Source organism: Scylla paramamosain, chromosome 1, assembly GCF_035594125.1.
Source record: "Scylla paramamosain isolate STU-SP2022 chromosome 1, ASM3559412v1, whole genome shotgun sequence".
Lineage (NCBI taxonomy): Eukaryota > Metazoa > Arthropoda > Malacostraca > Decapoda > Portunidae > Scylla > Scylla paramamosain.
This window is the reverse complement of record NC_087151.1, coordinates 10,439,646-10,462,822: the sequence shown is the minus strand read 5'-3', so window position 1 is coordinate 10,462,822 and position 23,177 is coordinate 10,439,646. Positions and strand designations below refer to the sequence as shown.

At 41.7% G+C, this 23,177-nt stretch overlaps 1 protein-coding gene and 1 long non-coding RNA gene across 52 annotated transcripts in view; one reads left to right on the top strand and one right to left on the bottom strand.

Moving 5' to 3' along the window:
- LOC135100510 (uncharacterized) overlaps positions 1 to 23,177 on the bottom strand; it is a 34,817-nt gene that overhangs the window by 6,658 nt on the left and 4,982 nt on the right. The window contains exons 2-3 of one of the 2 annotated variants that reach the window (XR_010268753.1): positions 22,060 to 22,160; positions 9,308 to 9,446 (exon numbers count right to left, since the gene is read on the bottom strand). This is a non-coding gene — a long non-coding RNA (uncharacterized LOC135100510). Of the gene's footprint in view, positions 1 to 9,307; positions 9,447 to 22,059; positions 22,161 to 23,177 lie in introns of those variants that run through there. The other variant, XR_010268760.1, reaches the window with a different exon arrangement.
- Positions 1 to 23,177, top strand: part of LOC135100273 (chitin deacetylase 1-like) — a 155,769-nt gene that overhangs the window by 129,292 nt on the left and 3,300 nt on the right. For 6 of the 50 annotated variants that reach the window (XM_064003142.1, XM_064003161.1, XM_064003145.1 and 3 more), the window contains exons 9-20: positions 10 to 85; positions 1,833 to 2,027; positions 5,089 to 5,256; positions 6,679 to 7,038; positions 9,229 to 9,339; positions 12,604 to 12,693; positions 16,029 to 16,135; positions 18,616 to 18,841; positions 20,918 to 21,047; positions 21,322 to 21,484; positions 22,338 to 22,482; positions 22,926 to 23,124. In XM_064003142.1, the coding sequence (XP_063859212.1) occupies positions 10 to 85; positions 1,833 to 2,027; positions 5,089 to 5,256; positions 6,679 to 7,038; positions 9,229 to 9,339; positions 12,604 to 12,693; positions 16,029 to 16,135; positions 18,616 to 18,841; positions 20,918 to 21,047; positions 21,322 to 21,484; positions 22,338 to 22,482; positions 22,926 to 23,124 (1,970 nt within the window). Of the gene's footprint in view, positions 1 to 9; positions 86 to 1,832; positions 2,028 to 5,088; positions 5,257 to 6,678; positions 7,039 to 9,228; positions 9,340 to 12,603; positions 12,694 to 16,028; positions 16,136 to 17,691; positions 17,918 to 18,615; positions 18,842 to 20,917; positions 21,048 to 21,321; positions 21,485 to 22,337; positions 22,483 to 22,925; positions 23,125 to 23,177 lie in introns of all 50 variants that reach the window. The other 44 variants (XM_064003232.1, XM_064003233.1, XM_064003218.1 and 41 more) reach the window with 18 other exon arrangements.

The window sequence follows — 23,177 nt, the reverse complement described above, 5'->3', positions numbered from 1 at the left end:
TCAACGCAGACTATTATGACGTGCCCGGCGCTACCCCCACCCAGGCTCCTGCTCGCCATCCCGCCCCCACCCAGCCGGCCATCAGGTAAACACTCCATTTCACTTTAGAGCTCCCTTGATATTTTCCAGTTTTCTTTAGTCTCCGTGTTGACAAATTTTCTTTAACAAACATCAGTAGAGAAAACGAAGTAGAGAGAGAATCAGACAAGAAAATGAAAAATAAAATATACAGTTGCAAGAAATATAAGGATGATAATCAGAAATGCAGATGATAAGATGAAAGACGATCACTGGTTAAGAAACTACAGGAGCTGAAGGGAAACAATGGCAAAATACTGTATATAGATAATAACGTAACAAATATAAAGACGAAAGGAATGAAAGAAAGAGATGAAAGTTTGAAAATGAAGAACGATGTAAATATATAAATACGTAAATAAGAATAGGAATGTAGATCTTTCAGTGCAATGTATATAAGTTGTATAATGTACTGTTTCTGTCTGCCATTATTTCTCTCTCTCTCTCTCTCTCTCTCTCTCTCTCTCTCTCTCTCTCTCTCTCTCTCTCTCTCTCTCTCTCTCTCTCTCTCTCTCTCTCTCTCTCTCTCTCTCTCTCTCATAACCTTGCATTTCAGGTATATCAGTATTTCAGAATCTGGTGGTCAGTGTACAATGAATCATTAATTACTATCATTCATCATTCTCACTCACATTTAACATTAACAAATCTACTCACATGATCACTCTGTTTCATATATACGTAAATAGGAAAGAAATAGCCAGGCATGTACATATATATCATCTGCTACACACACACACATACACACACACACACACACACACACACACAGTTACGTGATCATGTGTTCTCCTTCCGGTGTCTTTAATTGTGTTCCTGTGTTCTTCATCTTCCTATTTTGTGTTTTGTGTGTATATGTGCTATATATATGTGCTTTTGTTGTATGATGTTTTTGTTACTGCTGTTATGTTCACTGTTATTGTTGTTCATGTTGTTCCTGTTGTTGTTGTTGTTGTTCATGTTGTTGCTAGTGTTGGTCCATCCTCACTTCATGCAGTAGTTTTTTTTTTTTCATTTTGTTACTTTCATGTATCTTTTTTTTCATTTTTCGGCTTTGTGAAAACGATATTCCATCTCATTAAGAATTCGTGTTAGTAAATAGCATGCCCTGCGGTGCAAATAATGAGCACACCACGTTATCACGGCTCTTTTTCTGTAGGGAATGGCACTTCAATGGGCCTTTCTTAATCATACATACCATTCTTAACCCGTTCACTCGTACACTAAACAAACCAAAGAAGAATAACTCAAAAAAAAAAAAAAAAGGAGACACTGGTTAGAAAACTCCCGGTATCATCTCCACTTACAAAGAATTGGTCATTGCCTCTAAAAATCATAAGTTACGAAGAATCACCAGATATTTAGTACTAGTGTCACTAATTACTGAGGATCAAATCAGAGACAGTTATCAAGAATCATAAATCCACGAATTCGTAAAAGTTTCCTCATCACCTCCCTTCACACGTCTGCCCACCTCGCCATCCGCAGCACAGTCGCTATAGTGAAGGTTCCTGCCAGATTAGGTGGATGAAACAGACTAATACTAATATTTTTAAACCATATACCACCTCCACCATCACAACCACCAAAACCTACCACTACTACTACTACCACTGCCACTATTACTACTACTTCTACTACTACCACTACTACTACTACTACTACTACTACCACTACTACTACTACTACCATCACCACACCACCTCCCAGTAGCCATCCCTCGTCCTCTGATCTCTCGGTTGCTTTGTATTTAGAGAGGAGGTCTTCAGTGAGAGGGAGGTCATCCCCCACATCCCTCCTCCTCCACCTCCTCCTCCCTCCACAACCACCACTACTACCACCACCACTCCCCGCACCACCACCACCACCACTACTACCACCACCACCACTACTCCTGCTCCCACCACCACCACCACCTCCGTGCCTAAATTGAGGCCAGTCCCTGTCAGGTATGCGCTGGTTATGAAAAAAAAAAAAAAATGAAAAAAATAAATAAATAAGAGAAAAAGTAAAATTAGGCCTTAAAATAAATTAGTCCTTAGGCTTTGCTAGTGTACGTATATAAACTCCCCGCCTTTCATACTAATCAGATGCATGAATTACGTAGTCTGAAAAAAATATAAAATGTAGTAAAAAAAGAAACAATCGGTCAGATCTTAAATTCTCCAATAAATGAATTAATAATAAACTTAACCAAACAATAACCAGCGCAATATTAAGGCGATTAGATCCTGCTCAGCCTTGTTCTTGGGGGATCCTAGGTTGTGGTTCTCCTCCTGCTCCTCCTGCTCCTCCTCCTCCTCCTCCTCCTCTTCCTCCCGGTCCTCGCTTGAGTTGCCTTTGCTTCAGATATATTGAGGGTTTCCGATTTGTGTGTTTGTTTGCTTTAAGTCTTGTTTCGTCACATCGCTGTTCTTTTCGCGGGTTGGTTTTCCTGTTTTTTCCTTCTATTTTTTTCCATTTTTTTCTGTTTTTTCTCTTTCGCATATTCCTTTCTTAATCTCTGTCCTGTCATTCTCTACCTCAATTTTCTGACTTTTCATTATTTTTCTCTGTTATATTTTTCTTCTCTCAATTCTCCTTTGCCTTGTTCTTATCTTTGTTTTCTCTATTTTCTTAAGGGCTTTTTTTTTCTGTTTCATGTTGCTTCCTCTTGTCTTGCTGTCGCGTGTTTTTTTTTTTTTTTTGAGGTTCTGTCGGCATGTCTGTCTGCTCTGTTAGCTCTGTAGTGTATGTCTGTGTGTCTCTGTCCCTTGAGTTCATGATGGGTAAATGCTTCTTTGTACGATTAGTTGTATGTATGTAGTATCCCTTGGGTTATTCCATCCATTTATTTATCCATTCATTCGTGCATCTTTTCTCTCTTTTTATCCCCCTTTTCTTCTATTCTTTTCTTCCTCTTCATGTTTATAGTCATAATTCCATTTTTCATCAGCATCCCTCCCCCCCACATCCTTTCCTTCCTCCCTTCATTCCTTCCTTCCTGTCAGCGTTCATTCGATATTCAAACGCTACCATCTTTTCGTCTATGAGCGTCCTCCTCTTCTTCATGTTTACATTTTTCATCTACATGTCTCCATTCATCTCTTTATACATTCATTTTTCCTTTCTTCCATTCCTTATTTCTTCATTCCTTCCTACCACCGTGCATCCGACATTCAAACACCACCATCTCTTCGTCCATTCCCGTCCTCTTCTTCCTCTTCATGTCTGCACCTCTAGTCTGCATCACTCTATTCACCCTCCTTCCTTTCCCCTTTCTCAGTCAGTAATTCAAGCACCCTCACCTCTTCTGTACGTCTCCCCCTCTCCTTCTCCTCCTCCTCCTCCTCTTCTTCCTCACGTTTGCATCCCTCATTTGCATCCGTAACTCGCACGTTGGATCCAGATTAACTCCAATAACAGAATGATAACAAGTATAATATAGTACTGGTGCATGGATCTTAATAAGGTACCTAGATGTACTGATACTGTTGATCTAAGCATACTTGATGTAATAGTAATCTCATACACCGGTACTTACATGTATTATATATTAGAGTAGTGAATTTTTAAAGCATGCTAGTAATTCAGACGTACTCTTGTGAATTAAAGATATTAAACTACCTGTATAAATAGAAGTAATTAATAGTAGTAGTTAATAAATATGTAGAATTTGTATATAAAGCTGCTGGTAAAGGTAAGTCACTTTATGACACTGTACTGTTATGTATGTTCCTGTCATTGCCTGTACGTATATTTGTATGAGAGAAGATATTTATGTATAAGGATCTAACCTGTAACTATGGAATGATTGGGCTAAAAGAACAAAAAAAAGAGATGTTGAACCCAGTTAATATAAAACAATGGACACGTATGCCGTCCTCCACCTTGCATGGGTCACCTAAACCCCAATAACTCTGCATGAAGAGACTCAAAATTTGGACAAGCAGTCGTGCGGGTGGCCGTGACCAACCAGCCAGTCATGAGGCACTCGCCCTTCTGTACTTCACTCCGGCCACTCCTTACTCTTCCTCCGCCTGCATTACTTTTTTTTTCCTCAACACCTTCTACTGTAGTTACTCTTCTTTCTTGTCTTCAGTAAGGTCTTCTTTTCCTAGCAGTTCCTTTACTTCTTCGAGATCTCCTCCTCCTTTGTTCCTCATAATCTTCAACAAGGCGTCCCTCTGCTGTGGTCGCCATGTGCTCAGCTGACCTAGCACCCAGACTCCTGCCTACCCCCTTTCTGCTGGGCTGTTGATTGGTCCCCTCATGAAGCTCTTACCACGTCCTAAATATTCATATTTAAGATATCTTCAATCATCTTATGAATGACCCTTGTCCTAAACTGCTTTTCGAAAACATCAGTAGGAAGGCAATAATACTATCAAAGTATTAACCATTCAGAATTTTTTATGGAAAAATTGGCGATTTATTTAGATAAATTCATTCATATTATTGTCGGCACGCGCCACTAGATATGTGGCGCGGATGTCGACAGTCATATAAATGAGTTCATATAAATAATTTGTTTTCCTAATTTCTGTAAGAGGTTAAAACTTTGATACTACAGTTTTCCCACTGACACTTACGAAAATCAGCTCTGGACAAAACTAATTGATGAAGTGATTGAAAATATTCTAGGCGTACAATCTGGGTAAATAGATGAATCATCTGTCCCACAGAAAGGGAAGAAGAGGCAGAGGGCGTGGCTGCTACGTCAGTTAAGCCTACGGTGAATATAGCTCCTCTTATTCGCCAACAACTCTTCCTAATTAATCTTCTTCCTCAATGTCTTGTTCTCCTAGTTCTTCTTCACTAATACCTTCTCCTCCTAGTTACCTTTCCTCACGGCCTCGCCTCGACCTCCTAGCTCCTCTTCTCTACCAAGGCCTGCTACTCCAAGTCTCTCCTCTCACGCTCCCTCCCATCTGGCCACATCGCAAGACACCTCAAGTCCCAATCACGAAGTAGCGTTGATGTTTTCTGCCAAGACCTAAGACCTCCGTTCGTTCCTCCTCGAATTTTTAGAACTCGCGTGGCTCCATCCACTTCCTCCAAGTCCTTCGGAAGGTCAGGATCCACCTCCAGGGGCCGAGCAAGCTCTTCTCGCGCCACTACCTCTCCTTCTCAGTCCTTCCAAGCTGCCCCCGCTGCCCCTCGTCTGCGGTCGCCTTCCTCTTCCTCCTCTCCAGCAAGGTTCTCCTCTCGTTCCTCGTCTTTATTGATTTATTCCACCTCGTTTTCGTCCCTCCTGACTCTCTTTCTCTCCCTCTCTCTCTCTCTACGTTTCTCTTGGGTGCGAATTTTTCTTCCTCCCAAAGCGTCAGTCAGTCAGTAAGTCAATCAGTCAGTCAGTCAGTGAGTCCTCCAGGCAGAGCAGTCAGCTGTGCCTATATAGGGAGTCTAGAAGCCCTTTAGGTGGAATCCGTTAAGGCTTCTTCAGATGGACTTAGTTCCTACGCTCCCATTTTCTTTGCTTCTGTCTCGATTGCTCTCCTGAGACATCGTGCGATTTTTGTACAGTATCGTACCTTTTTCTTCTTTCCTCCCAATACTTTCTTCTATTACTGAAGAGAAGGTGTCTTTCATCTTCCTTTAACACTTCCCTTTAATTTTACTTTTCTTAGCCACTTCAAACCCAGATGAAGTTTTTTTTTTTTTTTTTCTTATTTTCAAGATGCATGTGAATATTTCCGCCAAGATGAGGCTAAACACTTAAATCAGATCGACCTCACGCATTCACAGCTTATAAAAGAACACTGCCTGGGCTTGAAGCAGCTAAAGACTCTAGCATATAAGTTGGGTTAAGTAGAACAGTAGATAGATGCACCATAAAAGTACAATATAAATAGCCACAGCAAAGAAAAAAAAGTCCTGTCATTGTTTCTAATCTTCCTTGACCTATGCAACGAGTAAGTAATTATGTGCCTGTCATCTTCCATTCTCAGCCTCACGTGTTTCTAGTCAAGAGATCTATCTAGGAGCACTGACAGGACTTTCCCCAGTGTCAGTCTGTACAGAGGGCTTATGGAGCTCAAGGGTGACTGCAAGTTTTAGCTGAGACTTAAAGGCTTCACTTGAGAGTAGCAGGCGTTGAAGGAAAGGGTGAAGGAAAGGAAGGAATATGATAGGGAAGGATGCACTGAGACACCCAAGTAACACTCGCTTTTAAGAGGTTATGTTATTGGGAAGTTTCAAGTGTCTTAGTAGCTTCCTTCCATTACCCTCCTTTCTTGCATCTCTCCCTTAAGACCCAGTTCAGTAGTCGCATGTATGATAAAGTTCTCCTTCAGTGGCAAGAAAGCAAGTTGTTAAATCACAGTGATTCTTCTTACAACACGAGGGAGAACTTAATCTGGCAGGCGATATACAAGAAAGAAACTGGGATAGAGATCTAATGTGTGTGTGTGTGTGTGTGTGTGTGTGTGTGTGTGTGTGTGTGTGTGTGTGTGTGTGTGTGTGTGTGTGTGTGTGTGTGTGTGTGTGTGTGTGTGTGTGTGTGTGTGTCACAGGGACTTGATGTGTAGGGCCTGGGAGAGGAAGGCAGAGGTGTAGTGGCAGTGTGCGCCAGCGAGTGGTGAGGACAGAAGAGCTCATGGTGTTGTTATTGTGTTACAGGGACGCAATAGCCCAGTTGTTCGACTTTAGCCTCCCTGACTTTGATCCCTCAAGCCCCTTCCCCTTCTCCAGCCTCCAACCATCCGCCTTTAACCAAAACCCTGCCCCATCCCCATCCCGCCCCGCCTCCCGCCCCGTTCCCCAGACCCGCCCCCAGATCGTCAGTGCCCCAGCCAAAAAGCCACAAATCAGAGTTCCAACACGAGAAAGGACACCCACTCATGCCATTAGAAGCCAGTCCAGACCCTCCTCCTCCCTCTCAGCCCTTAAGAGACCCATTCCCTCCGAGTTCCCCTCCTTCCCCGTCCCCTCTTCCTCCTCCTCTTCATCCGGTTCTCATTCTCCTAGCACTGCTCAGAGGTATGTTGATCGTGTGTGTGTGTAGGTTAAGATCGCCTCCTTCTCTGTGCCCCACGCTTTCCCCTAGCGGAGGCGTGGGGGCTGCTCGCATGGCTGTTGGATTGCATGGCCGCTCACTAGATGGCACTGAAAGGCGACAGTGTAACAGAAGCAAAAGCAATAGAGACAACACTGGGAAGGAGGGTACCACACTTATACGTAATGCTTCCTGTTATTACATACGTAGTCGTCCGTCGTGTTATTGTAGTAGAGTTTGCTATGATAACGTTTCAAATAGTGTTTCTTTTTGTTTATCTTTTATTTATTCCCTCCTCCTCCTCCTCCTCCTCCTCCTCTACCTCTGTTCCTTACACCACAGGTAGTTCTTGTTAATCAGTAACATCTAGATTTAACAACACAGATTAGAGAAAGAATGAGATGAAACCGCCAGTACAGAGAATGAGAAAATGCTGTATGTTAGACTCTTCCGCGAATCTGTCTGTCAAATATCAACCCTGAAATTCTTCGTGTCCGTCTGTTTGTGTGTGTTTTCACCCTTGATTTGAACTGTATTTCACTCAACTAGTCTTAACTTCCCTCCTTACGTACTCCCTCCCCTAGAAACTCCCTGAAACTCCCTGAAACTCCCATCCTCTCAGTAACCAAACTCCTCCCTCTCCTTCCTTATCCTTATAAATTAGTTTCATAGTTGAACCTTCTCCCTCCTCCTCATCCTTTCACCTTCGTCCGTAAGTCAACTCCTGCCGTCCTCCCAAAATCCACCGACCGCCAAACTAACCAACAAACCAACAAACCAACCAACTGAGGACTTCGACACGACGAAAAACGAAAATGCATCAACAACTTTTTTTCATAAACAATTTACCTTCAAGTGACCAACACGGAACACGACAAGACATGAAGATGGACAAGGAACACTAAGGACTGACAACGCTCTTCGTCTTCTTATCCCTTTAATCAAGAAGGAAATCAACAAGAACTAATAATGATAAAATTCTCCCCTTGCATGAACCTAAAACAGAACAGAATAATTGATGTATTTTTATAATTTTGCTGTCGGTGTTAATGTTGTGACCCTCTTTCTTCCTTCTTTGAGAGAGAGAGAGAGAGAGAGAGAGAGAGAGAGAGAGAGAGAGAGAGAGAGAGAGAGAGATTGTGATGGGTAATATACAGGAACTATAACAATCCACAACCTACTCCACTTCTGTGCACACACACACACACACACACACACACTTTTCACGTAAACATTGTGCTTTAAATGTGTTTGGGTGTCGTCTGCTTGTGTGCTGTACAATTCTTCCCCTTCCTACTGCTCTCCCTCTTCCCCCCTCCTCTTCCTCTTCCTCTCCCTCCTCCTCCTCCTCCTCCTCCTCCTCCTCCTCCACCAACAACAACAACAACAACAACCATCCTACCCTCCTACTACCGCTCTCTACTCTTAACCCCCTTTTCTGATTTACCACCTCCTCACTTTTACATCCTCTACTTCTTCCTCCTCCATCCTCACTTTATCCTCTCCCTCTCCCCTCTCCCCTCTCCCCTCTCCCTCTCCCTCTCCCTCTCCCTCTCCCTCCCCAAAGAGAGGCACGAGATAAAGCATGACTGATCATCTTTACCGGCCAGTATGAGTCATTACTCGGCTGCATGGGGCTATTCAGTAGTTAACTTTGTAATGAGTAGTTAGTTTAATACCTGTCCGTGTTATTGTCTTACTGTTGTCGTTGTCTGTTTGTTGTTGTTGTTGTTGTTTTTGTTGTTAGTGTGTAGGAGTGTTTTGTGTTAATTTCTTCCTTGTGTGTGTCTTAATGTCTGTGTGTGTATTTTGTGTTTGAATTCTAACATTCTAAATAATTATACTGACACGATTAATCATCTTACTACTTTTTGAACATGCCAAGAATGGAAAAACACAAAACAAACATCAACAATGGAGATACCTAATCGTACTCTTCCAAACACGTCAGGAGTAAAGCAAAACTTACACAGCAACAATAGAAAGAGATCTAAACATGACACGAGGAAATTAAAAAGAAAAAAGAAAACATGACATCCTAATACAAACGATAAAGATTACCTACTTACATACAGCACACCCTCCTGCACACACACACACACACACACACACACACACACACACGGTCAGTACGCTCATCATTAATCTTTTTTTTTTCACGTCATCATGAACAGGATCCCCTCAAGGCCTTCCAGCAGCAGCACTCGCTCCTCCTCCTCCTCCAACTCCCGCCCCCAGCCTACTCCTTCTGGACCTCCTGCAGTCGACAACTCCCAGCCTAAGAGGTCTGTTGTCACGTCTCCACAGCTATTGTCTTCTTTTCTCCAGTACCCTTGTTATGAGTCAATACTTTGGCTTACTTGAATGTCCGCCAACTTACACTGAAGGGAATCTGTAAATGAATTCTAACGTCACTTAATAATCTCACTTATATTGATGATAAAGTTATTGGTTATGATTATGCATGAAAATTTTAAGTCTGTAAGTTTCAAATGTTCTCAAGTGGTGTTATACTTCTATAGTGAATCTAATGTTACTTGATAACCTCCTAACTCACTTGTGTAAGGAGGTTCTCGACGCGATGAAAGGTTCTTAAGTGGTGTTAGATTTTTGCGTATAAATGTCCTTCACAGTTTGTTGGTGGACCTTCAAGTGAGCCAATACTGTCACTAAATCATACTTTTCTCCCTCTCTTTCTTGGAACATTACGCCTTTTTTTTTTTCTTGTTTGCAATGACTGACTCTCGAGAATCAATGCATCCAATGGCATGACCATTATACAACAAAAATAACAAAAACCCTTCTCGATACAGTCATTTGCAATCAATGAAAAAATATCAGTAAAGAAAAGGAGGAAACAAAGGAACTCCTACAAGCTTCTATGTTTGCTATTAGAACATTATAGGATAGGTAAGAACATTACTAACTCAGCATTTAAATCACTCCTAATAAACCATCCGTATAAAATAAATGCTACCTACCTTTAGATGAGCGCATAAGCCATTTGTTCCATTTTAAAGACCTACATAAATTATCTTAGTTTCCCTGCCGTAAATTTGCACGTGGGTGTCTATTGGCTTGTAGTGGACGCGTCTCACTCGTCCTCAGGAGCCAATCACACTGCAGGAAGAGTGAGATGCCCCCAGCAAACAGCCAATTACCGCCTTGCTTGGCCTGCTGTGTGAGCCAGGATTGGTTCACACATAAAACCCTTATAAAATCTTAAACCAATCAGCTTCATTCCCTTCAAAGAAAAGAAAAGCACAAAAAAAAAGCCCCCCCCCAAAAAATTAAACTGAACTGATTAATTACATACGCCAATAATTCAATGTGTGTTTTTTTACAGCTGTATAAAAAAAAATAATAAGCCATTGTAAACCCCTTCCTGCCTTCTTCCCCTTTCCTTGCTTCTTGGATGTAAAATTGTGACTTCATAAATGCGAAAATAACCTCTATGTTGCAGATTGTGTGTGTCTCTGTGTGTGTGTGTTTGTGTGTGTGTGTGTGTGTGTGTGTGTGTGTGTGTGTGTGTGTGTGTGTGTGTGTGTGTGTGTGTGTGTGTGTGTTTAAGTGCGTAAGTGTGTGTGTATACAAACCCAAACCTTATCCTTGAAAACTGTGTCTGTCCACCTATGTGTGTGTGTGTGTGTGTGTGTGTGTGTGTGTGTACTTTAACCTCGCCCTTCCCTTGCGTTCACTGTCCCTGTGTATGCTGTACAGAACTGTGTGATCCGCTTGGCTAAGTTCCCTTTTTTCCCCTGTCCTCATCGCTCGCTGTGTATACATGCTCGCTGTGTGTGTATACCTTAAAGCAAACTCATTAAACTCATTAAATAATACAGTAGTCTTCCATCCTTCTTTCTCTTCTCAATTAAGCATCTCTTCCAATCCTTTACCTCTTTTTATTGTTATGATTTCCTTTTTTTTTCACACATTTTTACTTCGTTACAATTTTCCGTTACTCACTCCCCAAGTAGACTAACATACCGACTAACGTTTTTCTTTCGTTCTGTTTATTTTATACTACACTGGCCTTCGTTTCTGACATGGTCCTTCCAAATCATACAGTTTCTTTGCAACAATGATTCACGTTACATATCTTTCTTGCGAGAATCCAGTCTATTTTTTAAATTTATTTATCGCTTGTCATTGCGCTTTCTTCGGTGTTTTGCCGATTTTCTTTCAAACATAGAAACTTTCAATATGAGTCACTTCTTCCCAGACTTTTCGTCTTCTGTGACACACTTGTTTTACTTTCGAGTGCGTGCGTTCTGAAACAGGATTCCTTGGAGCGCTCACTGGATCACGTTTTCTATGAGCACATCACATGCCACCTGCAGGATGGATACTACAAGCTTTGATCAACATGCAGTTTTTAAAAAACCAACAAAGAAGGAAAAAATGTAATAACTCACTCAGGAAAATAAATAAATCAACTTTTCTCTCGCTATTTGGCTCGCGGGTTTACAGTATAGGTGTTCAGACTCAAAACATTACCAGCATTCAGCTCGATTTCTGTTTGGGAGACACGCGAGCCATTTAGAGCATCTGTCACTCATAAAGTTCAAATTAGCCCCATTAACAAACCAAGTTTGAAAAAAAGTGTTCAAGAAACTAAAACTACTATTGCTAGTTTATCTGCAAGCAAAAATTGCATAAGGAGAGCAGATAACATCAATATCAAAGCCTGTAAACCTTTTTTTTTTCCGTGGATCGTTGGATGTAAGAAACTGCATCGGCCATGTTAATTTTCCATATATTTTAAGTGTGACAAATTTTACCGGGCTCCGCAGTCTTTCGTTTTCTTTGACAAGTGTTCCGTAGGCAACGTCAATCCTGCAGCGCGATGGTCAGCACACTCGGCTCACTACTGGGAGGTTCCTAGGTTAATTCGGGCAAGAAGAGACGAATAGGCAGTCTCTTTATGCCCTCGTCTCTGTTACCTAGCAGTCCTTTGGCGCCAGGTGTGAGTGAAGTGCTGTGGCTGCTGCCTGAGGTGGTGGCCCTGTCCAGTTCATCTGCCACAGCACTAGTCTGTGGCGTCTGTGTCCACAGGGTGGAGAGGGGTGGTTCTGAAGGGACGGTTAATACCTGCACGGAGCACCTACAGAGTGTTCAAAAGCTTTAACATCCATAATGCTTCTCCCTGTGTGAGGGCCGCTACCCTCAGCCTTTAAACCGTTAAACCTTAAACCCTCTCGGGCCATAATTCGAGCATGTGTTGGTAATGCACTTCCCACCTCCTCATGACGGAGCCTTCATGAACCTGCATCTTGGTGTGACTCGATCATGCTTGGTGTTTGACAATCACTCATGGTACACTGTTTTATTTATATACATAAGCCTTCCGACCACTGTCACTCCGTTCATTACCATAAGTTTTTTTTTGTCTCTTAGAGTAGTTTAGTTTAGATGAGTAAATGTATGTGCTGTGTGTGTGCGGGTTTGTGTGTGTGCGTGTGCGTGCATGTGCGTATGTGTGAGCGGGTGTGTGTGTGTGTTACGTAGGTAGTTCTCGCATCTGAGTGTTTCCTGCGTCTTGGTTCCAGAAGTAGACGTCCTACCCTCAAGCCGGTCTCTGTTCTTGCGCCTTCTGCCCCTACCGCCTCCATCGATATTTGGCGATATCCCCCGAGGAGGTAAAAAAAAAAAAAAAAAAAAAAAAAAAAAAGAATAAGAGAGGGAACAGGAATAATGATGATAATGAATTATGACCATAAACACGGTGATATTTGCCTTGCCACTCTCCCTCCACTACCCACACTCCTCTTTCCTCTACTTATCTTCTTCCACTTCTTCCTCCTCCTTCACGAATCACTTAAAAATGGATAATGATTAATTTTAGCGCGCACGACTATCAATGTCACTTGTTTTCTTTTACCAATTAATCTCTACTTTATTCTCTCCCTTAGTCCCTTCATCCCACCATGTTTGTTAGAGTTTAAGCCTGCACTCCCCCCCCTCCCTCCCTCCCTCCCTCCCCTCCCCTACTCTCTCTCTCTCTCTCTCTCTCTCTCTCTCTCTCTCTCTCTCTCTCTCTCTCTCTCTCTCTCTCTCTCTCTCTCCAGCTTGCTTCATAGTTCTCCTTCCTGGCTTTCTCTCACGTGCTGGTTTACTAACACAACCCCCGTCCAGTCGCTGTCATCCTACTGCTACAACTATTACCCCATGTATATATATATATATATGTATGGTCCTGTGTCCTGTCTGTGGATGAATTAATGAAAAATACTAATGAAGGGTGAGAGGAAACTAATATATATGGCTCGGGTAAACTGGTTAATTAATACTCTTTTTGAACACAGTATAGTCTTAACACTCGCATGTACATTAGTGTTATGTAGTCATCCTCGGTTCCTAAATAGCATGTCATGTGTGCGTTGCGTGGGATAAATAAAGTCAGTGCGCATGTGTCTACTAAAGGGAGTAGCTACGTACTATCAAGTGACCAGAAAATCTCTCTTTCATTGCCTGCGTATTTTAAAAGATACATCTCAGTTTCCTTCACCGGACTGTGTGTGTTGAGATGCTTACCTATACACTCTATCTCAAAAACAGCCAGTTCTCATTGACTTACATAAATTATTTACTCAATGTCACGAACTCAGACTCGGTAACTCTGCCAGCTTAATACACGTTGCTGCTTTGTCAGAGTCGTGACACGGAGTACATTATGAGTTGCATCCATTCCAAAGATGTTATCTACCTGGTCATTTATAAGATACTGACAAACTTTCACTCTGCCAGAACCAATTTACGCTACTGATAATAAGCTTTCCCACTGCTTCTTAAAACAACTCACATCACTGTTAACAAAAAGAATGGTGGTGGTAATGGTGGTGATGTTTGTGGTGGTGATGGTTATAGTGTTGATGGTGCATGCTGGTAGATGTTAATAGATCCTTACAAGTGTTAAGAGACGGCAAAAAAAAAAAAAAATATTACATTAGTGACAAAGCTAATGGAGTGACTAGAGCTGACAGACTGACTTACGCAGACCATGATACAGAATAATACTAACTGAAAAAGATTCAATCAGTGATCTTGACGAAATGCAACAGTAGTTATGGCAGAGACTAACTTACGGATCGATACAGCGACACACGGTTCTTTCTTGTGAGTTACAGATCCTGACAATGAGTGACTTAGCATTCTTAAGAGTGACTTAGGATACGGTTTCTTACTTAAGCCGAACGATTCGTTGATGTTGGTGAAATGGTGCGAACAAATGACTTGAACTCTGAAGCAATGACTCCTAATTTTGAAGCAGCGAAACTGAAGTCCGTTATATTTCAGTAACAACTTTTGACTGACACTGTTAAATAATAATAATAATAATAATAATAATAATAATAATAATAATCTTAACTACATCTGGAATTAATACGAAAAACTGTTCAGTACTTAAGTCTCTCTCTCTCTCTCTCTCTCTCTCTCTCTCTCTCTCTCTCTCTCTCTCTCTCTCTCTCTCTCTCTCTCTCTCTCTCTCTCTCTCGTCCTACCGCATGAATTTTCGTCCACTCCATTAACCTACTAACTTACTAAAGATTAAAGCATGTCTGCGGATTGGTTACTGAAATCCTTCCTCTCACAGATGCCAAAATTTAACAGAGGAAATTTTACTTTTCTTAAGAAAACTAACCAACTCTAACGTTAAAAATGACAAAATTACTAATAACACATGACCACTTAACGAAATATATGAAAATGTGTCTAGGGACATTTTGTAAGTTACATTCAGTTGCTTGAGAAACTGAGAAAATGAGAGACTAATGAAAAGAACAGACATAACCAAGCGAGTATTAACTATAACTAAGAACTAACTAACTAACTAACTAACTAAATAAATAAATAAATAATAAAAACATTTAGAGCTATTCATCTTTTTTTTTTTGTGTGTGTGTATGTACAGCTCCCTAAAGCAACAATATCACAAAACTCTATCAATCTCACATCTATAAATCGAACATAAATTAGAAACATGAACTACTGAACAACTTTTAATAAGAACGCCTCAAAAGACCAAAAAAAGAAATGACTGTGACGTGTCCAATACTAACTTCTTTTTTTTTTTAATTATAACCTGAAACATGTTTGTATCGCACAGCATCACTCATTTGGTCAACTGTACATGCACGTGACACTTAGCCCCACCCACCAGCAGCTTTCTCGACCCTCCCTCCCTCTAAGGCTTTATATTCATATTGCTCCGTTTTCTGTTTGTCATCTCTGTCTTGCTCCCTTCCCCTCCTGCGCCTCACCTCAACTCGCCTTGCCTTGCCTTGCCTCACTCCCTCACTCCCGCATGTCTCCTTTGTCTCCCTGTCTCACCCACTAAACTACGTCAAATTTTTGTTATTGTCATTCTTGCATGTCTTACAAAATGTCTGGCTTTGAATATGATTTTTTTGTACCTACTAATAATCTCTCTCTCTCTCTCTCTCTCTCTCTCTCTCTCTCTCTGAGGTGGAGGTATCTCTGGGTTAACTACTCAACTGAATCACAAAAATAACAGCATGTCCGTACTGTAAATAGCCTTCATGGTATTCTTAATTAAATGTAACAAAAATAGGGAAAAAATAATTAGCTATTATTGACTTCAGTTTTTATGTCACCACCAGTCATTGTTTTAATTGGATCATCTATTTATAAAAAAAAAACTCTCTCTCTCTCTCTCTCTCTCTCTCTCTCTCTCTCTCTCTCTCTCTCTCTCTCTCTCTCTCTCTCTCTCTCTATCTATCTATCTATCTATCTATCTATCTATCTATCTATCTATCTCTCTATCTATCTATCTATCTATCTATCTATCTTTCTATATGTATCTATTCATCTATTTACCTATCTTTCATCTATCTATCTACCTACTTATTTATCTACCTATATACCAATCTACCTTAACTTGTCTTTCTATCTTTCTTTAAATACTGCCCTGGTGTCTGTCTCTCTAACCTAACTCCTCCCCGGCCGCCCTCAGACCAACCCCCACTCGCCCCCACCCGACTCCTGATACCAAGGCCACTAAGTGCGACCCCAAGGTGTGCCGTCTCCCCGACTGCTACTGCGGCGGCGGCGATATTCCTGGTGAGTCTCCCCTTCCATGTTCCGTTTTCTCTGATACACTTTCTTTAAGCAGCTTCCCTTCTTCCGTTTTCTTTTAAGCTATTCATGTTCTTATGACTGGAATGAAGTAGTGTTCCTTCTCAAGTCTTGTTTTCTCTGATCACTTTTTTTTTTTTTTTACTGGGTAGGTGCTCCTCTCTCGTTTTCTTTTATAATTTCATGATTAGGATGTGCTACATTTTCCGTACTTCTTTTGTAATTTACGTATATAATTATGAAGTTAGTTTGAATGTATAAAACACACGTGCCTATTTGAAGTGCAAAGGCATCCGTGAGGGCAAAGGTAACACGGGTAGAGGCATGATTCCAACTACGGATTCTAATGACAGAGAGCAGTGCGGATCACATACCGGCTGCTTGCTTCCAACACGGTCAATTACTGTTACTGAGCCTATGTTAAAACGGCAGTCGTCTTTGTGTTATAATCCTTCTGAGGTGGCATACTCCCGTGTTGGCATTGTTTTGTTAATTTTTTTTCTTTTTATTATGGCGCAAGCTTTCTGCAGTTAAAAAAAAAGTAAATAATAAACAAATTAAATTAAATGAAGTAAACCACAACTCATATCTTCGGTGTGTTAAGTTAGCGATGCTTATAAACCCTGAAATTTTGAGGTTTCTTTTGTTTTCTTCATATTATTGTTATTCTTTTGCACTCAGGGTAGAGAAATGGCACGTGTTTTTTGTACATAATGGATATTTAAATAGACATACTGATTGCTATGAGCGGAGACTTCCTGCTTATCTTTGTCTGAATATTTAATTTATACATTCGATAGTTAACTTTTTTTTTTTTTTTTTGCGTCAGTAGAAATATATATATGAATACAATTTACCTTCCTCCAGGTGAGTTTGCTATAGACAGGGTGTTTTGTGTTGGGTGTGTACGTACTGTGTGTCTGGGCGTTACTTTGCCTCAAAAAGGAAAAGAAATCACACTGTAGAGGCTTTGATAGAGTTAGTAGTTAGTTATGTGTTGTAGTTGTATTTAGTGGCTTTGTGTGTGTGTGTGTGTGTGTGTGTGTGTGTGTGTGTGTGTGTGTGTGTGTGTGTGTGTGTGTGTGTGTGTGTGTGTGTGTGTACTTCCTCACTCGCTCAGCTTTGCACCCTTAAGCGCACACACACACATACACACTCACTTTATGTCTTAACCCCACGTCCATTACACAGAACATAGAACAGAAAAAATCTAGCTATAGACATGCATGCTTTATATTACACTGTTGTTTTCTGTGTCCGTCGTCGTATTTAGATAACACCATGTACCTTCCTCAACTAGATTATCCTCCTCTTAGTCTCCTCCCCCTCCTAATCTCAACCTCCTCCTCTTAGTCTTACCGTCCTCTCAGTTTCATCGTCCTCCTGCTCTACTTCCTCCTTCTCCACCAAAACCGAACCTGCCATAAAAAAAGACTACCTCCCCAACAACCATTCTCATATACTGCTAAATACACCCCATCACCCACTCACCCACTACCCAGCATAACATAGCCACTTTATGACCCTTATGATGCATACAGCTGACCTCTCACCCGTGGAGGTCCCCCAGCTAGTCCTTCTTACATTTGACGACGCCGTAAACGACCTCAATAAGGGCCTGTATAACGACCTCTTCAACGTGGGCCGCAAGAACCCCAACGGCTGCCCCATCGCCTCCACCATGTATGTGAGCCACGAGTGGACAGACTATTCCCAGGTGCAAGATCTTTACGCCGAGGGCCACGAGATTGCCTCCCACTCCGTCTCGTAAGTATAGGAAGGTGAAGGAGGAGGAGGGATGAGACGAGGCCGTTCCGCAAGACTCGATCCCTCGTCGCCCGTCACTTGGACCGATACTGGACACACGTTACAGACACGCACACATTGACTGTCACTGTATTTTCTCCTCTCCCTTACGCATCTTCAGTATCTACGTGACTCCTTCCTACGTAGCTCGGGAAGGTTTGTGTTGTGTTGCATGTGAGGGCTTTGTGGTGAAGGTGGTAGTGGTGGTGGTGGTGCGTGGTTGTGTGTACAGTGTTGTCTAACTCTCCTTTGCATGCGTGGAGTGTAGTGTGGTAAGATAAGCAGCAGCGAGCACTGTACATAGACTAAAACTGCAGCTGCAAGACTCGCCAAGGCCCACCAAACAACTCAGGATTCAAGAAGGAACCACGGCGTCTACTTGGGAAATTTTTATACGTGCGCGAAATTTCTTAATTTTTCTCCTCTTATTATATTTCCTCAAGATTTTTCCTTCCAGATTTTAAACGATAATATGCTTCTTACTCTTACCACGTCTTATCATCGTATTTCTCTTTTCTCCACCTCCTCCTCCTCCTACTACTACTACTACTACCCTGCCTGCCTGCCTGCCTGCCTGCCTGTCTGCCTGCACCTGTACCCGACCTCTCTACTCGCCTCCACCATTGTCTCGTCTCCGCAACGCCCGTCCCGTGGTGCAGGCGGTTTCAGTGCTGCCGAGACGCCCCAGCTCGTTCTGCTCACCTTCGACGATTCTGTAAATGATCTTAACAAGGACCTGTACACGGACCTGTTTGAGAAAGGTCGCCTCAACCCCAATGGCTGCCCTATCCTTTCCACCATGTATGTGAGTCACGAGTGGACCGATTACTCCCAGGTGCAGAACCTTTACGCCGAAGGGCACGAGATTGCCTCTCACAGCATCACGTAAGTTGTTTGCCTCTACTTCTCTCTTTTTCCCTTTGCGTTTTTACCCCCCTCGTCCTCTCTGACGAGCTAGTTCCTCTACCTGTATTCTTAATTTTTTTTTTTTTTCATTTGCTTTTGATCCAGTTTTCTTTAATTTCTCATATTCTTCTGGTGGTTCACATTTTTTTTTTTTTCTGTTTATTCATCTACTGTGTCTCTTAATTTCTTTTAGTATTCTGTAAACTGATTGTATTTTTATGTACATAGTCCTTTCCATCTCTTTATTATTATTGCCTTCTCTCTCTCCTTGGATATTTCAACCCCTTTCTTTCTTTAATTCTTCTGCCTGTATCATATTAAGGTTATATTCTAGGTAACAATCGTTCTCTTGTCTTGTGTACATAATAATTTCCCTTCCTCCCTCGTTTTTATTTTCATCTCCTTTCATTAGGGTATCCTTGTGTACATATATATATCTCTCTCGTTCTTACTTTTAACCTTTTTTTTTTTCAGCCTTACTCCCGCTTTAGTTTTAGAATCGTCGTTGTTCGTATTTTATTGCATGAATTTGAAGGCAAAACGCGTTGCATTATCCTTCTATTGTTATTTCCACTTCTCCTCCTCGTGTAAATATTTTTTTTAGATATATCTTTGCGTAGCCATTGATAAAGATGTAGCAGCAGTAGTAATAGTAGTAGTGGTGTTGATAGTAAAAGTAGCAGTAATGTAAGATAATCTAATATTTCCTAAGCTAATGAAACGCTGATTATTTAAACTTAGGAAAGCTTCTCTTTTATTTAACTATTTCCTATTTATGAGATATTTTTAAAGCTTTTTATATTAAGCATTATGAAGAGGATGTGTAAATATGAGCTTGCATTTCTGTTGTATTATTCTGCATCATGCCACTCTCTCTCTCTCTCTCTCTCTCTCTCTCTCTCTCTCTCTCTCTCTCTCTCTCTCTCTCTCTCTCTCTCTCTCTCTCTCTCTCTATGAATGCAAACACAGTTTTTTCTAATTATTTTCTGTGACATTACAAACTGCACAACACTATGCTGGCTCTGTGAATCTCTCTCTCTCTCTCTCTCTCTCTCTCTCTCTCTCTCTCTCTCTCTCTCTCTCTCTCTCTCTCTCTCTCTCTCTCTCTTTCTCTGCATGACACTTACAGCATCTCCTCCTCTTCCTCCTCTCCACACTTCACCCTCCGCACTTCAACACTGTGCAATGCCCCACGTGACACCTGAGACTGACACCACACACCTCAAGATCCCACTGGAGAAATATGACACTCAGAACCTAAATATTACAATACTGCCACTGCCACACCAACACTAACCTGACTCCTTTGTGTGCATAGGGGAGTAGCGAGACATTAATATTTACTTCTTTTTTTTTAGTTCATATGATGATTAGTACTATATGCATGTTTGTTTTTTCTTTCTCCTTGTCAAATGCAATCCTATGTTTCTTTAGATTAAATAGTAGTTCAATTATTTTATTTATTTTATTTTTTTTAGCAGATTTATATTTTTTTTCTTTTTCTGTTTGTTTTAGTTAGTGTTATTTGTTTTAATCTTATCTTCTCTTTGCTGTTCATTTTGGTTGTTAAGTGTTATTTTTTCTTACACCGTTTTCTTTTGGGTAGGGTTTTTTTTTATATACAGTTTTCTTTGTTAGTTTGAGCATTATTATAAAGTTTCCATTCGAGAGAAAACGGTACACAAGTTGATAATTTCAAAATTCTAAATGATTTTTTTATTGTTTTGTGCACCGATATGATTTGCATTATTACTATTATTTTTTTTATCTATTATTACAAGTAAAATCATTACTCTCATTATCACCATTGCTATTACCATTATTCAAACCACACCATTCACCACACCACCACCACCACCACCACCACCACCCCTAACCCTCCCGTCCCCTCTCAATACAACACCATACCAACAATCACCCACACCCGACGAAAACCCCCTTCCCAACCCACCCACCCACCCCAAAACATCAACATCACCTCCCCTGCCCTCCACACCCTGCCTCTCTTTCCCCCCACTCCACTCGCTAACCCGCCTCCTTCACCCCCTCCTTCAGGCATAGTTTCGGTGAGCAGTTCTCCACCACCAAATGGGCCAAGGAGATCGCTGGTCAGAGGGAGATCCTGTCAGCCTACGGAGGCGTCAAGATGGAGGACGTGAGGGGCATGAGAGCTCCCTTCCTTGCCGTGAGTACTAGAGTCAAGAGTGTCTGGTGAATCTTTTTCTTTTTAGTGTCTATTAACTTTTCTCTCCCTTCCATTCAATGTATAAGAACGTTTCCCTTCCACTGGCTGCCTAAGAATGTTTTCCTTTCCATTCACTTTCAAATAACGTTTTCCTCCCTTTCATTCACTGCCTTAGAGCATTTCCCTCCCTTACATTTACTATTTAAGATTGATCATCCCAGTGTGAGTTATCAAATTTCGTGTTATGGTTTTCTACACGACTGTTCTCTCTCAGGTCGGCGGCAACAAGATGTACCGCATGTTGTACGAGCAGAACTTCACCTACGACTCTTCAATGCCCGTGTACGAGAACAACCCGCCCAGCTGGCCCTACACCCTCGACTACAGGCTCTTCCACGACTGCATGATCCCGCCCTGCCCCACCAACTCCTTCCCCGGTGAGTACCCTGTCCATTCTGATCTAGTAATGTTCGTGGGATCAGTCTTTGCGACGGCTTCCACTGTTCTATGTTTTGACTGGTTATTGTAGTTCGTTTATGTCCTCATACCGCCGTGCTAGGAGTTATGGCGAGAATGATAATGAGAAAAATAGTGCATGTTATTGTCTCTTATATGATAAAAAGATGCAGATTGTTTTTTGTACAGATTGTTTTTTGTACTTTGTTCATTGACTCTTAGATAGGAAATAGGAGTTAAGATAGGAATGATCATGAGAAAAAATTAGTTTGTGGTATTCGCTTTTTCATGTGATAAGATGGAAATAAGTGAAAAGGATCCATTAATGTGTTCACTTATACGATGATAGTGATAACGAGAATGAGAACGTGAGTAAGAACAATGAGAAGACTCACTGATACAATATGAAATACATTAATACGAAACAAAAGAAGCATTCAGTGATAGCTTATCCATACGACAGACAATAACAACGTGTCAGGAATAAGTTAAAATAATAAAGATAAAAGAAAGAATAAGAAGCAAAATATAGCAAGTGGAGAAGATTAACACTCACTATTTGAGGCAAAGCTGTGGGTTCCTTAACAAAGTCACTTCTTGGTCACGTCGCCCCAACACTGGTGTCACTTCCCACTCCAGTAACACACCATAAGTTATCTGGAAAAATAACCATGGAGAGAAGAAGACAAACGAGAAAAGGCGAAAATATTAAGGTCTTTGGTTGAATAATGTAATAAAAAGACGCTTACAATCTTCACCACATGCAGTTTTATAATTCCCGAAAAAAATATGATAAAATCGGGAAACCAATTAATCAGTCAACCCTTCCTTTAGGTCTGTGGCAAGTACCTATGGTGATGTGGCAGGACCTAAAGGGCGGCCGCTGCTCCATGGGCGACGCCTGCACCACCCCACCTGACGCTGAGGGAGTCTACAAGATGCTCATCAAGAACTTCGAGCGACACTACACCACGAACAGGTACTGGCCGCGGGGCACGTGAGGAGAGGGGGAGAGAGAGAGAGATGAGTGGGGAACGAGTGGAAAGGAAAAAAAAAGACAGGGTGAAGCAAAAATAGGTCAAGTGAATGATGGGTATGAGGAAAACGTTTGTCTCGGGAAGGGAGAAGGAAAAGTAAGGGAAAATTGGGGAGAAAAATGGAGAAATGGTTGAAAAGATGTGGGGAATACGTATGGGGAGGAAAGGAGAAGTGCGGGAAGAGTGAAGATAGAAAACAGACAGAATGAAGAGATGAACAAGATGAAATAGATAGTTAAGACGGGAAACAGACAATGAGCTTCAAGGAATCGGTTGTACAAATATTGACACCCTAATACCTTTCATAACTCTGTCCCTTCACCCCTGCACAACTAAACTGAACCCATAACACCTTTCATGACGCTGTCCCTCCACCCCTACACAGAGCTCCCTTCGGCCTGTTCTACCACGCGGCCTGGTTCACCACGCCGCACCATAAGGAGGGCTTCATCGCCTTCCTGGACACCATCACCGCCATGGACGACGTGTGGCTCGTCACCAACTGGCAGGCCCTGCAGTGGGTGAGGGACCCCACGCCCCTCTCCAGGGTGAAGAGCTTCGGACCCTTCCAGTGCAACTACTCGGTGAGTGGTGTGTGTGTGTGTGTGTGTGTGTGTGTGTGTGTGTGTGTGTATTG